This window comes from Danio rerio, chromosome 2 (genome assembly GCF_052040795.2).
Source record: "Danio rerio strain M-AB ecotype USA chromosome 2, GRCz13ab, whole genome shotgun sequence".
Lineage (NCBI taxonomy): Eukaryota > Metazoa > Chordata > Actinopteri > Cypriniformes > Danionidae > Danio > Danio rerio.
This window is the reverse complement of record NC_141022.1, coordinates 38,382,360-38,400,000: the sequence shown is the minus strand read 5'-3', so window position 1 is coordinate 38,400,000 and position 17,641 is coordinate 38,382,360. Positions and strand designations below refer to the sequence as shown.

The following is a 17,641-nucleotide window of genomic DNA, read 5'->3' as shown; positions in this document are numbered from 1 at the left end:
ATATATAATTTTTTTTGTTCTTTAAAAAAATACATATTCCGTTCATCAAGGTGGCATTTATTAAAAGTAAAAAAAAAAAAAGAAAAGTCAAATAGTTAATTATTTATTTATTAATTTATTATTTATTCATTAAATATTGTACATAGTTTCAGATTAAATGATTCCTCCAGTCATTATTGATTTTATTACTATTACCATTATTATTAATAAAAATAAAAATAATAATAATAATAATATTAATAATAATAATAATGATAATAAATATTAAAGGGATTTTTTAAAAATCATGTGACTTTGAAGACTCATTACTCTGACATTACTCTGAAGAGTAATGAAGCTGAAAGTTCATCTTTAAAACCACTGAAATAAATTAAACTACTTTTCAACACTTTTTGTACAGTAAAATAACATTTCACAATTTTACAATTTTGACTGTATTTTTAAATAATTAAATGCAGCCTTGGTGAGTGGAAGAAGCTTTTAAATTAAAACATTTAAAATCCTTTTCACCCCAAACCTTTGACCAGTAGTGCATATATACTATATATATTAGAGCTATAAATAATTTGAGACCACTTGAAAATTTAGTAAATTTATCAGATATGGGTTTCAGTAAAGTAAAAAAAAAGGTATTGTGTTGTCTAAAAATAAATATAAACATGTCTGAAAACTTGCCACTTGTTTGTTAAGAGCTTTTTGTTTTTTATTTTATATCACAATAATAGGTTTTTGTTTGTTGTGATTGAATGCCGACATTTATTACACCAAATATTGATTGCTTAAGTATTGGTGTCCAAACTCGGTCCTGGAGGGCCGGTGTCCTGCAGATTTTAGCTCCAGCTTACCTCAACACGCCTGCCAGGATGTTTTTAAAAAGCCTATTAAGAGCTTGATTAGCTAGCCCTGGTGTGTCGGATTGGGGTTGGATCTAGAGATCTTCGCGGGACTAAATTTTGAATCCTGCTTCCGGCCACTCTCGCCAGGGTTTAGCCTGAACCCGACCGCTCCCGCTTATATTCAGCATTTGTTGTAAAAGGACAAAGCTCTCTCTCTCATTTGCGCGCACATTCACACACACAAACACACACACACACACATAGACAGCAACAAACAAGCTAAACGCAGCATCACGCTGTCTCATTCACACACATACATACGCGTGCTTGCTCGCTCAGGAGTCGAGAGCGATATTGACCGCTTACACCCGTCCAAAATTAAACCAGTTACCGACCGCTGCCGCAATTTATTTGGAAATTTATTGCCGTGCTGCAAGATATCTGGTTGGGTTCCGTGGTACTTTTCAAAATGGAAACATAAATTAGACCTCTAGTTGAAACTAAACTTTGCATGACACTGGAATTCCAGGACCGAGTTTGGACAAACCTGGCTTAAAGGGGTGGTCCAGAATGCAATTTTAAGGCTTGGTTGTGTAAGTAAGATGCAAAGCAATGTGTGCTCATGTTTCACTTGAAGGAAATCGCATTATTTTTTCATATATCTCACTTTGATTATACACAACTACTCAGCTAGCATGAAAACGACTGTCAAGTTTCCAAGTTCCTCTGAAAGGCCCGTCCTCAAGTGACTCTGACTCTGGTCATCGTCATAATGTGCTGCTATTCGCGGATCGGCTCCACGGCACGCCCGTAAAAGCATGCGGTTTTCTGCTGTGTAAATAGTCAGTCAACCTCCTGCCTGCTCTCTAAAATAAAATCTGTTACGAGTGAACAAATGTGTCTGTAACGAGTGAAAATGGTGTTTTGGAGTTTAAGAGACCTTGTCTTTGTGTGTGTGTGTGTGTGTGTGTGTGAATGTTGAATGTGTGAACTTTCTGTAACAAGCGCATGTGCACAGGAGTTTTTTTTTTTTTTTTCTCTGATGCTCGGATTAAGTTATTTTCTGTAGTATATCGTGACAGAAGAATAAAGCACAAGATGTGGGATGCTACCTGTGTGAGCCTTGATTTGTTTTTCTACTGCTACCACGAGTCAGGTAAGCTAACCTGTATTTTTTTAAACTCTATGCGTTACACAACGTCTTTCATATATATCCGGAATATGCAGGTGTAAGTTATATAAATCATCCACATATCTTTTGCGACTTTATTACCTGAGATGTGAAACGCATGGAAAAGCTGCCTGAAGACAATCAATGCAGTCGCGTGCGTACACACATAAGAGACACGAACGTGCTGGTGGAGTGTTTGTGTGTGTGTTTACAGCAGTTTGACTGATAAATATGAATTTGTAGCTAAATCGTTTGCCCGCAAAGCGGCAATTTGCATTGTTTACATCGTTGCTACAGCATACTGTTAACGCTAGACACTGTACATGTCATGATCAATTTTAACAAATAAAAACACTTACAGGTTGTAGCTCACAGCTTCTGCTTTGAGGAGATTTTAGCCGAATCCAGCACTGAACTGGGAGAGATTCTGGAGGCTGTTTTGTCAAATCATGCTTGCTGTGTATTTTATAATTCTCTGGAACATAATTAATATTAAACTGTAAGCACTTCTGTCTTTGTGTCATGTCCTTTGGAAGCCCAAATACAGAAACAGACGAAGCTCTGTGGAAACAGCCGTGTTTGGACGCATTTTTAGCTTCATCTCTGCTATAACGTTACAGCGCCTCCGGCCACGACCCTTACCTGCGCAGTTTGTATGCGCAGTAAACAAACCTTTGTGATCTTACAGGGGGCAGAAGTATTTTTTGTAGTCCCCAAAATTCGTTCATTGTAGGCTTTGCTAAGCTAACTCTGTAAAATCCAAGGTCTCCCTTTGCATTGAACTTAGAACTTTTTACATTCAGACATGTTGTTTATGTTCACACAGCTACATTACACATCAACTAAAGTTTAAAATATGATATCATAGTGGACCACCCCTTTAAGTCTTATGTTGTCTAAAAACAATAGTAATATAAACTTTGACACTTTTTGTAATTTTATGCAATAAAATACTCAAAATGGATTGAATTTTATTTTAAATAATTTAATGTCACCAGTAGTTTACAGAATATATAATACACCTAACTGAAACAAATAACTATAATCATAAATCAATTTCTGAGATTTTTCCACAATTGTATATATAATTATTTATTGTACTGGTATTAAGTCATTTATTAAGTGAACTAATAAATGATGACAGCAAAATTAGGACTTTAAATTACAAAAAAAAATAAAAATAAAATAACATAAAAATATCTGACAGAACTTAATGTACATTAATTATTAAAAGGAATGTTTTCAATAAATTATTATTATTTTAATATTTTAATTAATTCCTTATTTGGAACATTAATTTGATCCAGAGTTGTTATTATTATTTTTTTGTTTCGAAATAATTATATTTTATGTACATACTAAAATGTCCTAAAATTAAATCCTGCAGAGCAGTTTAAAACAATAATAAGTTAAATTTTATTAAAGTATTATTGTTTTATTTTATTTCATTCTTCTGTTTTTCTACAGACCAAAAAGCAATTGCCAATATTGTGTTCATAACGGAGAATGGCGAGTTGATCCACACAGGTCCTCAACATGCTTTCTGTGATATTCCTTTGACGCTCCATGTTCACACTAGCAAGAAGGTCAAAGCCATTAAAATCTCCACCTTTGACAAGAAGCTTGAGATAGATGCTGTTCTCCTGACCTCGCGGCCCCAAAATCCCCTGTGCTCCGGCTGCCGACCACTTCTTTACAGAGTCATCAGAGAACCACCAATCAGAGAAGACCAGAGTCCTGCCATCGTCCGACAGCCCTCATACACAGACAGGTACCAAGACGCATCTGTTTGTGTTTAACAATAGAACTTGGACACTATTTTTTAAGGCAAGACACTGTAGGTGAATAGGCTATAAAAGAAAAGTAATATCACCATACTTCCACAGCTGATTGATTAGATTAAGTATTAGAGATGTTTTTTTTTTTTTTAGCATTACAAGTTTTACAGAAATGTATGATTAAAAATGCAAATGAGGCATTGTTCCACTATTGAGCTAATTTACTAATTTCTAGCACAAAAATCTGAACATTTGAAAAGAGTATTCTGAACTATTAGAGTCAAAGATTTTACATATAGAGGATTTGATTTTCAAGGCTAAATTCATAAGATACTGCAAACAGACAAAATAAATGTGTAGAATAATCAGAAAATGTATCTATGAACATTTCCCTCTGTAAAAAACCCTTTAATATACATATAATTCTGTACAGTTTGGTGATTGTACTCAGTAAGAATTATAATATTGCCTCCTAAAATCTTTTTGTTAAGTCAAGTTTATTTTTCTAGTCATCTTAACTCAACTCAAATCAGTCAAACTGAATAAACATATTAAGTTAAACTTTATATAACTAAAAAGTCGCTGCATATTGTACATTTTTTTAGTTGTATAACTAAAAATAAATTGATTAACTTTTTAAATGTAGCTAAAGTAACATAAAAAAATATATTTGTTGTCATGACTTAGTGTCGTGTAATTTTTAACAGTGTAAATGCAAAATAAATTGCTTTCAAGAGTTCCCACTTAGATATGCTTGGCATTTATAGCAGGTTTGGCATGCTGTCCCGGGAGAGAACCCTGAGCACGGAGATATTTGAGCCCAGGGCTCCCGCCCGGTCAATAAGCATATCAGGCGATCTGAGATCAGGTAGGTCTCGATCACTCCCCCTTTAGATGGGGAGAAAAAGGAGGAGATGGGGTGGGTCCATTTATATTAAGCTAGGATCATTCTGATTGGATTATTACTGATTACGGATGAGTGGCCAGCAATGCACAATCATATCATGTGCTCCTCTTGAAATTAGTTTGTGAAACTTCACTTAATTTACACTACCTGACAAAAGTCCTGTCGTTGATCCCAGTTGTAAGGGCAAAAAATAACAACTTGATGTCTAGTTGATCATTTGGAAAAGTGGCAGAAGGTACATCTGTTGAACTGCATCCCAATCATCACAAATACAGCAGAAACCTATTGGAACCCACATTGACCCAATATTCTTACAGAAATCAGTCAAGTTTGGAAGGAAAATTCATTGTTTGGGGTTACTTTAGTATGGGGTGTGCGAGAGATCTGCAGAGTGGATGGCAACATCAACAGCCTGAGGTATCAAGACATTTGTGCCGCTCATTACATTACTTACCACAGGAAAGGGCAAATTCGACACAATAGCACAATAGCACTCCTTCACATACTGTACTTCAGCCTCAACATTAAAGTTCCTGAAAGCAAAGAAGGTCAAGGTTTTCCAGGACTGGCCAGCTCAATCACCAGATATAAACATTATTGAGCATATCTGGGGTAAGATGAAGGAGGAAGCGTTGGGAATGAATCCAAAGAATCTAGATGAACTCTGGGAATCTTGCAAGGATGCTTTTGTTCCAGATGACTTTAATAATAAGTTATTTGAGTCATTGCAAAGATGTATGGATGCAATCCTCCAAGCTCATAGGAGTTATACACAATATTATTTTTTTAGCCACTGCACCATGACTTTATATTCTATACTGTACATTATTTCTGTGTGACAAGACTTTTGTCTAAGCAAAGTCAGACCTTACTGTCCTAGTTAAATAATTAAAAATCAAGGCATGATCATATTTTATTTTAGTCAAATAAGCGTAACCTAGAGGTCATTGCCTTTCATATAAGCCATTTCTGATATCAGAATTCTGATATTGATCAACTAGAAGTCAAGTTTGTTGTTCCTAAAACTCGGATAGGCAAGACATTTGTCAGGTAGTGTAGGCTAGATTGCGAAATCTACAGAAACAAATTGATAAATTGCAGAAACAACACTTACAATTGTATTTCCAATGTTTACTTTAAATCAGACTGAAAAACCAAAAAAAGAAAAGCCATGAAGCCCCAAATCTCAAAATTGACGAATGGAGTGAAGCAGTGTTTTCTTTACAGTATCTTGCCTTAAATATTTATTTGAAATTGGTGAACCATTAGTAATTCTGTCACATAAAAACATCTCTGTCATGTTTTTATTGTGTTTTGGGTTGATTTACTGCATTTCTGGGAGTATTATTTTTAAATGTGGCTTAAGTATAAATGCTGAACATGTTGAGTTTCTAAAACTGTCATCGAATTATATCCTCAGCATATCAATGTTTTAAGCATTGCGCAACGGTTTTCGAAGAAACGCTGAAAAAAATCATTTCCACAGCCAAAACAATAAGAAGAAGAATAATATCATGCATTTGACGTTGTCATTTCATTAGCCCTTCATTTTACAAGAATCAACGTGTTGGCCAAGTTCTGTCACATTTTATTCAGCTTGTTCCAATGCCGATTCATCAATGGGGCACCAGACTGTTGTACTTGCAATAGGTCAAAATGTCTAGAGATTAATAGCGTGGATCAGAGAATGAAACATATCCAGAAAAGTTCCTTCCACAAGTCCTGTAAACTCAGAAAGATGGAAAGTCTACTGGGGATTGAGCTATGTGGATAGGGAAAGGAAAGAAAGACGGATTGGATCAGAGAAAGAGAGAAAGCGAGGTACAATGAAACCTTAGAATATAAACCAAATGTGACCGCTTTACCCGTAGAAACAGTAAACACCCGTGGCTGTTTGTAGCTGCTCTGAAATTGTTTCCAATCTCTTGCTAAAGGGAGTAGTGTGCGTGATGTAGTCGCTGTGCAGTAAGTGAGAGACCTGTCATTTAGCAACGGAGACAGAAGAGTGACAGGGAGAAGAGGGGGAAATGGGAGTGGGATTGAGGGTGTTTTGTGGGAAAGCAGGCTACAGTGCCACCTTGAGGTCTGTTGAAATAACAAAGCACTTTGTTGTTGTCTATTTTTTCTTTAAAGAAGAGTGAATGGAGATGCTTAACCATCTGAAAATCCTAATGATTAACCGTTGGAAGACCTGCTCTAAATATTAAATGAGCTATTACATTTGTATTCATATTATATTTGCAGTTAAAACAAAAATTCAGGAAATACATCCTTGTTGATATTGATATTTGTTGAATTTGGTTATATTTTATATATATTAAAAAATGAATGAATGAATGAAAAAAATGAATAAATCGATATAAAAGTTAAAGAGGGAAAAGGGTTTTCACGCATCAGAACCTTAAAAGAGTAAAACAGCTTTCAATTCATAACCAATGTAGTTTTAAATCTTTATACTTCACACTCCTTCTAACGACTTAGGGTATTAACATTTTTAAATTATAAAACATATTACTGGGATTACTGTTATATGTTTTAATACACGGGTCAGAATAAGCACATTGTTTATTTTACTGAAATATATATCTCTTAAGTTGAATTGCAATGTTAGATTATTTTCACTTCTGTTTTATTTGACATTTTTTACAAAACTAGTTTGAAACATTGAATAAGAACATTTTCTTGCATGTTAGATGCTTTCTCTCTTCATAAAATCACTTGTATATGCTACAAAAGTTTCTTAAATAGCAACGAAACTGTAATATTGTGAAATGTTACTACATTTAAAAAATTTGTTCTACTATAATACTATGTTTTAAAACATGCATTAGTAAATAGATAGATTTAAAAAATAGATATAATTTAACAATTTATTTCACACATATCAAGAACAGCATGTGTTAATATAAATATTTGGCCTTAAATCTTTAAAATTAAAATAAAGAAAATTAAAATATAGAAAAAAAACACATGTATATATATATATATATATATATATATATATATATATATATATATATAGCAGTGCGATATGGCTGTATATCGGCACTGGTGGGAGGCGTGCGTTGGCACGAGGCCCAGGCCAAGTGCCTTAGTGCCCCCACCAGTGTCGATATATAGCCATATCGCACTGCTACAAGTGTGATATTGCGTTTATACAACAGCTCGACAGCATAATTGTGTATATAAAAACAAAATCAAACATGGAGAGTCTCAAAAACCCATTTGTATGAGGAACTACTTTGTTCTGGATTCAAATCATAAGCTGACAGTTAAACAGTTGAGCGTGCATCTTTTAAACTTTAGATCTCTAGTGTCTACTTTTTGCTAGCTGTATGTGGGCGGAGTAATACACAAAGGGTAAAGAGGCTGTGGGAGTTCTGATATTGCAGAATATCGCACGGCTATCAGCCAATCAGATTTGAGAACCAGACAGAACTGTTGTATAAATAAATAAATAAATATATATATATATTAGGGGTGTCACGATTTAGATTTTTAATCGAAATCTATCGAAATTTATGCTCAATTTCGATTATTCGAATCAAAAAATAGAATCGTCGATGCTGCCACGCCCCCATGTCACGTCAGCTTGGCTTGCCAAGCGGGAAAAAACAGGCTTGTTGAAGTGCTTGTTGAACTGCAGACGCAGGAGACCCGTCGACAGAACTTAAACCCTCTCCTCTTTCAATGAAGTCGTCGGTGTGTAAGCATTTTGGATTTCCAGTGAGTTATGTGGACAACGTTCATGTTGTCGACAAAAAACCCAGTTTTGCAAGCTCTGCTATGTACGTATTACGTACGGTTCGTCCGATAGACAACACTGGCATCGCGATCCTCCGCCCGCCCCCGTTGCAAATCCGCTCGCGAAAAGTACACACTCAGGCCCTGTTTACACTGTGTTTGTTTTTAAATGGCATTTTAGAACGACAACGATTTGACATCCACAGTGGTGTGTAGCATTTCTGAGCAGCCCTCCTTGCTCTCTACCTCTGAAACATCACGTGACCACACAGACACAGACGCACACACAGCCATATGAGCTTGAGACAGCAGGTCCAGGCAGTCAGAGGGCTGCTTCAATCTTTCACTCACTTGTACTTTGTCATTTTAGCGAACACCTCAGATACTGTTGGCTGGTTCCTGTTGGTTGTGCGTCTTTTTTACCGACGCCATTATAACGACACAGATCACTGCCTATTCATGAGTCTCGCAGAAAAAGTGATTGACAGGTGGTAATTATGTGTGTATCTTGCCTTTGTTCATTTACTGTATGATTTGTTTATCGGTAAAACAAAGACCATGCAGGTCTGGTAGTTTAAACGGTAGGCTACAAATAATTAATTGGTTATTAATTAATTAATTATTCATAATCGAAAATCGAATCGAATCGTGCCTTTAGAATCGAAAATGTAATCGAATCGAGGATTTGGAGGATCGTGAAACCCTTAATATATATATATATATATATATATATATATATATATATATATATATATATATATATATATATATATATATATATATATATGAGCTATATTACACAATTAGGAGTTCGATATGGTGCTATATCTGTACTGGTGGGATGCTTGTGTTGGCTCGATGCCATAGTATGCCATCGATTTCTTAGTGCCCCTCACCAGTGCCGATGGATCACAGATTTTAGCGTATAGGATATCAGGAATCTTTTAGGATTTCACAAATTTGCCTCAGATGACAAAATCGTGGCTGACATCTCACAGTGTGAGCAGGGCTTAGGGACTTAATAATGCAGTCGCCATCTTGTGGCAGACCGTCAACCAGCACTTTCTTTGGTCTGCTCAGACAGGCTGATGGTGGCAGAAGCACTGAATCTCCAAAATTATAAATACTTTAAAATAGGCACTATCTTTATAAATAAACTGCATAGTTGCAATCTAAACAACTACATTCTTGACTAAAAATCACGAAAAGAAAATTTTATTGTCCAACAGCAGCAATTTTTGTCAAACTGTAGAGTGTCCTCTGCTTGTTGCTGTATGTGGGCTGAGTAATGCACAACGGTGAAGGATGAAATGCTGTATTAGTGCTGGTATTTGCATAATATAGCACAGCTATCAGAAAATCAGATTCAAGCACCAGACAGAACTATTGTATATATATTACATTATGTACCTGTTGTGTTTTATGAAGGGTCCTAATGTTTCTTGCTGCTTGTCTTATCTTTGAAAGGAAATTAATGCTTTTAAAATAATTGTAATACAATCTATAAAATACTGCCAATGTTTCAATCCACAATTAAGTGAAACACAAATAAATCTAATTGTTTGGGCAAAGTTGGGTAAACAAAAAAGAATTAACAAATTTAACACAGGATTCAGGATTGTTCTTGTTTTACTCAAATTTGGTTTAAAGCAACACAACATTTTTACACTATAGTTGATTTCAGTGGAAAATGTCGAACAAGGCCAGTTGTGTTTAGACATTTGATGCATTTAAGCTCAAATTAAACCACACCCATGACCAATTTATGGCCAAATAACTAGATTAAATATAACTGTATATACATAACTGGCTGTGCTATGAAGAGAGAAATTTGGCTTAATCTTTTCACTTGCACAGAATTCTTCATTGGATCTCCCTTTTCTTTGGCTTAAAGTAGTCTCACTCCTCTTCCCTCTGCCTGGAAGTCATCCATAATTAATAAGGCCAATTTGTTGAGTAATAAGAGCTGCTGTAGAAAATACATGATGCTCAGTTAGCAGGGCATCTTCTTACCAGTGGCCGGAAAACAACTGAAATCAAACAAGCCTTGGCAATCATGGCCTGACTCTTTTTATAGGCTCACTGAATCAGATCAGATCGATGCAGTGTGACATGCAGTGATAACCTCAATGTTCAAAGGACGTTTCCATTTTTAACAGGGTTAGATTTGAGATCACCCTGAGGAAAAATATAGTTGTGATCAAGTATTGCTGTTTCAAATTTAATTTAACAAATTTAATACAGCGGCTGTAGTGAAAATCAGCATTGCTCTGCTTAATTTTTGTATTTGGTTCCAGTGCTCAGTCATCATCATATATTTAAGTTTAAAGATGGAAAATGCATTATTACTGAATACAATGTTAATGTAATACATTTGTTTTTATATTCTTAACAAGATATTGAATATTTTTTAATAAACCATTTAGAGACAGTGCTACCAGTTACTTTTTTGTCTGAATGATTCATTGTTATTTAGAATGTTGAGCGAATGATACAATGACTCACTCTGAGTTTAATGGTCACTGAATGAATTATAAATTCATCCATCCATCTAGTCATCCATCCCTTTCTCTGTCTTTTATGTCTGCATGTCTGTCCTCACTTAACTATACATATTTCATGTTTGACATTTTCTATAACAGGAATAGTAAGAGTAGCATGTTGTTACACATTTCTGAATTTCAGCATTTATCTATCCATTTCTCCCTCTCTTCCTCCCTCCATCCATCCATCCATCCATCCATCTATCCATCCACATACCCACTGTTCCATCCATTTATCCATACATACATTCACATCCACACACCCACTGTTCAATTTATCCATCCATCCATCCATAATTATATTTATATCCACAATCTATCCATTCATTTGTCCATCCATCTATCCATCCATCCTTTCATTCATCCATCCATCCATCCTTCCATCCATCCATCCATCCATCCATCCATCCATCCATCCATCCATCCATCCATCCATCCATCCATCCATCCATCCATCCATCCATCCATCCACATACCCACTGTTCCATCCATTTATCCATACATACATTCACATCCACACACCCATTATTCAATTTATCCATCCATACATCCATATATATATATACATTCATCCACAATCTATATGCCCATTCATTTATCCATCCATCCATCCATCCATCCATCCATCCATCCTTCCTTCCTTCCATCTATCCACACACCCACTGTTCCATCCATATATACATCCATCCATACATCTATTCATCCATCTGTTTGCCCATCCATTTGTCCAACCATCCCTCCATCCATCCATCCATCCATCCATCCATCCATCCATCCATCCATCCATCCACACATCCACTGTTCCATCCATCCATCAATCCATACATGCATCCACAATCCATTCGCTCATCCATCCATCTGTCCGTCCATCCATCCATCCATCCATCCATCCATCCATCCATCCATCCATCCATCCATCCACCCATCCACCCATTAATCCATGCATCCATCCATCCATAATCCATTTGTCCATCCATTATTCCATCTATTCGTCTATCCATTCGTCCATCTAGTTGTCCATCCATTCATCCATCCGTCTGTTCCTCATTCATTAATCCATCCATTCGTTCATCCTTCTTTCCGTCCGTCCATCCATCCATCCATCCTTCCATCCATCCATCCTTTTATTTGTTTACATATTTTCAGTTGTATGTTATTTATTTTAATTTTTATTCATTTTCATTGTTTGTTATTGATATTTTGATTTTTATTTCTTTTTAAAGTACTTCTATATTGTATTCATTTATTTTATTTATTTTCATTTTTATTTGTTTTTGTTTTTCAATGTTTAATTTTTTCCATTTATCTATTTTTATTTTCTTTTTTATTTAACTGCTTAATATTTATATTTGATTATTCTCACCCTTTACTCCTTGTTGTATGTTTTCTAAATGTGTTTCACTCTTGTCCTCAGCGATGTGCAGAAGGATGTTCAGTACCTGTACAGGATCCAGGTGGAATCGGACGGTTTGTTCAGTGAACTTTCCCCCAGCCTGCTTTACACTCACGGAGAACATTTCTGTGGTGATGCCACACTACAGGGGTCAGTATCAACTTACTGTGTCTACTATGTGCTTTATTCATTTGTAAAGAATGTTTCATATTTCGGAGTATTTGTTTGACTCATTCGTGTTTTGAAGCGTAGCCAAAGACCTTCCACATACTTAACATAACTATAACCGCTGGCATCGCTCTCTCTCTCTCTCTCTCTCTCTCTCTCTCTCTTTCTTTACCCTAAAACAGGACTGAGGATTGTGATGATGGAAATCTTTTAGATGGAGATGGTTGTTCAAAAAAATGCCATGTTGAAGCAGGTTTCAAGTGTCATGGTGAGTCACAGTCACAAAACAAATACTCTGGCCCTTATACTATAAACACCACAACAGAAGCACCAGAACTAGGACTATAAACTTGGGTCATAATCATAAGCAGCTTTCAAAGCAGAACAATCCAAAGCAAAACAATACAATATTGCTGTCTCTTGATTCGGATTCTTCTGCTACTGTTTTTTATGCTTTATCAGACTGAACTGAGCAAGTATGTAATAGGGATCTTAAACATTTACATTTACATATTATAAGTCTGATTTATTTACAGCATTTAATTGAATCATTATACTTTCATTTGTTGTTTTTTTTTTTTAGCTCAGCAATAAAACAAAGAAAAAACTAATTTCGTTAAATTTTAAATGACAATCTCTGTCAAATGCATATACCCCAACCACCATCATTCTTCCACTCTTTTCAGATGGTAGTGGCTCAAATCGAAGGTTACCATTAGCCAACTTTGGCCCGCGGGCCCTACTTTGGGTATACATGGTTTAAAAAATACAGGCATAATCGCATATAAACTAAAACACTGACAAATCAATAACATCTCACTTAGTGTATACAATTTTAATTAGACAAAAACTACCTCGTACAGTAGTCAGGCAAGAAAACATCTTATAATTTGTACATGTGATTATTTCTGTTGGGAGAGAATTTCATAGATTTGTGGCTTTATAAATAAAAGAAGATTAACCAAAAGAGGTTTTGCATCTGGAGATAATAATATTCCCCATTTACCATAGAATGTGTCATTCGCGATTAATTTGGAATTTAAAAAAATTTAATGATGGAAGAGAAAGTTTGTGAATAATTTTAAAAAACAAAACAAATATTGGAATATTATATAATATTATGAAAACTTAAAAGACTATGTTTTTTAAGATATTGCAGTGATGGTATAACTGAGGCCTTTTATCATGAATATTAAGTGCTCTCTTGTATAATGATTCCAACGCTGTTAAAGATGACTTACATGCCTGAGAACAGCTCGTTTTACATTTTGTACAAAGAAACTAACAAAAAACAAACCTAAACAAATATTTAAAAAAAAAAAGAATTGTTATTTCTGATCCTATTGTAATAGTAACCTTGCAAAACAGACAATAAGTATACTGTATTGTAAAATGTTGCTTAATTCTATAAGCTATATTGTTCCTTAAAAAACGTGTTATACTAAAACTGTTGTTTGTTACATCAGAATTGCATAACAGCAAATTTGAAAGCTACATTGTTTATGAATATAAATGATGTTATTAATCATTGGCTGACCAGAAAAACACACAGACACACTTTCCCGCTATGAATTATGAGCAATTTCTTTGACAGCAGAATCTTTGATGCTTGGTAATTTGGTCTGAATCTTTGCGCAATTTAAAAATTCATTCCAGATTGCAATCTGTGGATTTGAAGTCATTTACTGTAACACAACTGTTCTAATTTCACATAATAAAGCTCTCATTCAATGTTATCGTAGTTTTATGCAATGCATTTATAGTATGTCTTAGGCTGTAACTGATCTTCATAACAAGTCTATTAACGTTATGCCATTGTTACATAATGCGCTTCAGTGAGAGTGAAACAATCCAGGAAGACTCGCAGGAAATGTTGTGGGGAATAAAAGCAAATAGTTGACCAATTTAGTCAGTGTTGTTTTCGTGACTGAAAGTGCTACATTTTCAGTGAGCGTGAAGCATGAGAAGCGTCTAATTCAAACATGACCGTAGACGTAGACGGCGACTGACTCACATGCCTCAAACTTCCCAATGTTTTCATAGTAGCTTGTAACCACATTTTTGTGGATTTAGGGCATTCGGGAATGGCTTTTTTTCTGATATTTACTCTAATGCCACATTAGAAGCTCTCATATATTATCTCCACAAGCGTGTTTGGGGAGCAAAGATCAACAAAGCTTAGGAGTAAATCCTTTGGCATTGGCATGTGAGTTAGGTCAGCTGTTCTGCAGCAGCGACTGAGCCAATCAAATGCTTGTGTTTTTAATTTGATGTTTGAACCCTTTTGAGCCCTTTGCTTTTGATAAGCTGTTTTTCTTTGTTGCAAATGAAGTCATCTTCCTTTTACCGTACTGCATTCTCAGACGAGCGCTCATGATGTCACCTGCACATGTCGTTCTATAACGAATTAATTTTAACGACATGCTAATTCTCGTTTTAGCCCCACGTGCACATCCGTCAAAACTCATTCATATGCCATGACATCATGCACATATTTTTACGTGACGTCTTGATCGTTTATTTAATCATCTGACTGGAATCACGTTTATTTTCAATTCACACTTAAGTGAAGGCTAGTCTCACCGGCTTGCTATGAAAACACAATTACGACTTGGCAGTCAATGCGTTACTTCTGATGAGTTTGTCTTGTTTTTTTTCCCCCTCCATCAGGTCAGCCAAGCCTGTGCTATGTGTTTGAAGGAGATGGAGTGTGTGAGGAGTTTGAGAAGGGCTCCAGCATCCAGGATTGTGGTTTTTTCACTCCTCAGGGGTTCAATGATCAGTGGGCGTCCACTGCCTTGGGCTCGCACCAGGACCAGAGGTGTCCTGCCTCCAGGGTCACCGGGGAGCCTGCGCTCACTCAGGTACACACCAATCAACCTGTGCGTTAAACCATTGTTTAGGATTTAGTTGCTATTTTGTGTAAGATTTAATTGCTTGTATACTGAAATCGCTACGGAAGGTTGATCACTTAATAAAGGCCCTTAAGGCCCCGAATTTGAAATGCAATGACACTCTTGATGCAAAACAAAATATGTTTTTCTGGAGCTGTTCACATCATGTGCAATCAATCACAGCACATCAAAGCAAGGATTTTTTTTTTTGACAAGGGTGTTGATTTTTTCGCCTGTTCCCTGTGATGAAATAGGCCGCCTGGTTAGATTTTAGCTTTAGATCATGTGCCCGGAGCTGCTGCAGAAAACGACAAGTCTGATTGCACTATAGCACAGAAAGCAGAACGTTTGTTATTTTTGGTGTCTGAAAGAACAGAGAATGTTCTGGTAAAATTCACAGTGATTACAAAAATAAGAGGTAATTTGGCAACAAAAAAAGGTGCCATAGAATAAATAGTTGGATAGACATGGGAATAACCTGAATAAAACGATTTAAGTACATGAAAATTGCCATACCATGAGCCTCAAACACTGTTATTTACTTGTGCACATGTAAATGTGGTGAGTGTAAAATCCAGCTGAAAAACAGACTAATCAGAATAAAACATTGACTCTTGACAATCAACACAGGATGATTAATATGCCTGGCTGGGCTGCGTTTGATTGGCCACAAGGTTTCCTATTGAGATTGCAACAATTATATTTTTACAAGGCTGATATATACTTCTGCGTCAAGCTTACACGTATGCTCCAACGCAGCCTCTCAAAAAATCTAAGTACACGTCGCAACAACTCGTAGCGCAAGCTCTGTGATTGGTCTGCTTGGTAGCGCTGATGAGTGTGGGCGAGGGTGAAAGCGTTTACAAGTGTCGAGTCCAGTGAAGGAGCTGTAGATGTTTACCTTATGATTAAAGTTGTTGCATGTCTGTCGGTTCCTGCCTCAGAATGAGCGAGTTTGTGCTACTTCTTCATTTAGGTACTATTCAGAAAAAAAACAAAACACCAGGGAAGAAACTCGACACAGAGCAACATAAAAACCTCACTGCTAGCTAGTGTTTCGGAAGTGTTATTGCAGAGCAACACAAACAGAGTGCAGAAGTATAAATGCACAGCAACGCGCAAGGCATGCGCCGTGGGTCACGCTGATCACTCAATGCAGAGGTATAAACCAGGCTTAAGGGCGCTTTCACACCTATAAATCGATTCTTTTGTGCTGAAACAGGGATTAAAATTGTCACAATGTTGCACTTTGTTCTTGGTGTGGTTCACTTCCACTCAACAAAATTTCTAAATGGACCAAAATAACTAAAACAAGTCCCGCTTAGTTGTCATTCGTCCTTATTTTAATTTATTGCAATGAGCAATTTGAATGATTCATTTTGAATGGTGACACCCACAGACATCGTCACCAAATATAAGTCAGAGGTCAGACTTTCTCATACCGTTGGCTAGAGTTATGCAATATAGGTTTAACATTATAGAGAGAGATAACAGATTATCCAAGACTGCAGTTCGGTCAATTTTCCTAACTGATAAACAGCTCTCGGTAATAATTCAGCATGCTTTCACTTTCACAGTTGACATGAAACACATTTTACCAGTTGGAATGACATCCCACCCTACTCCTAATTCTCTCTTCATATAGCTGCATACATGCCTATGACATAACAATAATACACAATGACTTAGCCTGGTTCGTTAGTTCGTTGGATTGTTTTGCCTTTGTTTCGCTCCAGAGTTTGTTTCAATCGAGCCGAGACCACCTTATTCACGTGATCTTGAACCGATTGTTTTGGCATACCTGTAGATCTAAGTGCGATTGCTGGTTGCACATATGCCAAACGAACCACACTAACTGGGGAAATGGCGCCAGGTTCTGAAACAAAAGTCTAGGTGTGAAAGCACCCTTAGTTTTGCACCCTTCAGTTTTGTAAAGCAGGCGGCCATGCATGACCTCATAGAGTTCACAGCTCGACAGAATGCAAAATGGGATATGCGGATTATACAATTATTATTCAGCACCACCCAGAAGAATAAGGTTGAATGTTGTAATTTATCTTTTGTTAGTTTAAAGTGTATATTGTGAACTTTTCTGTGTGTGTTTGTAATGAGAAACAGACTCATGCAGATATGTGTAATGAGTCAACAAACATTTGTGAACGGCTCAGAGAGAGAAAGAGAGCAGGCACTGACACAAGATGTCGAGC

General features: G+C 36.2%; 1 protein-coding gene across 6 annotated transcripts in view; it reads left to right on the top strand.

The window, feature by feature from the left end:
• pappa2 (pappalysin 2) overlaps window positions 1–17,641 on the top strand; it is a 131,456-nt gene that overhangs the window by 71,085 nt on the left and 42,730 nt on the right. For all 6 annotated transcript variants that reach the window (XM_087241056.1, XM_087241058.1, XM_087241059.1 and 3 more), the window contains 4 exons: window positions 3,475–3,778; window positions 12,394–12,522; window positions 12,723–12,808; window positions 15,211–15,404. In XM_087241056.1, coding sequence (XP_087097182.1) covers window positions 3,475–3,778; window positions 12,394–12,522; window positions 12,723–12,808; window positions 15,211–15,404 — 713 coding nt within the window. The remainder of the gene's footprint in view (window positions 1–3,474; window positions 3,779–12,393; window positions 12,523–12,722; window positions 12,809–15,210; window positions 15,405–17,641) is intronic.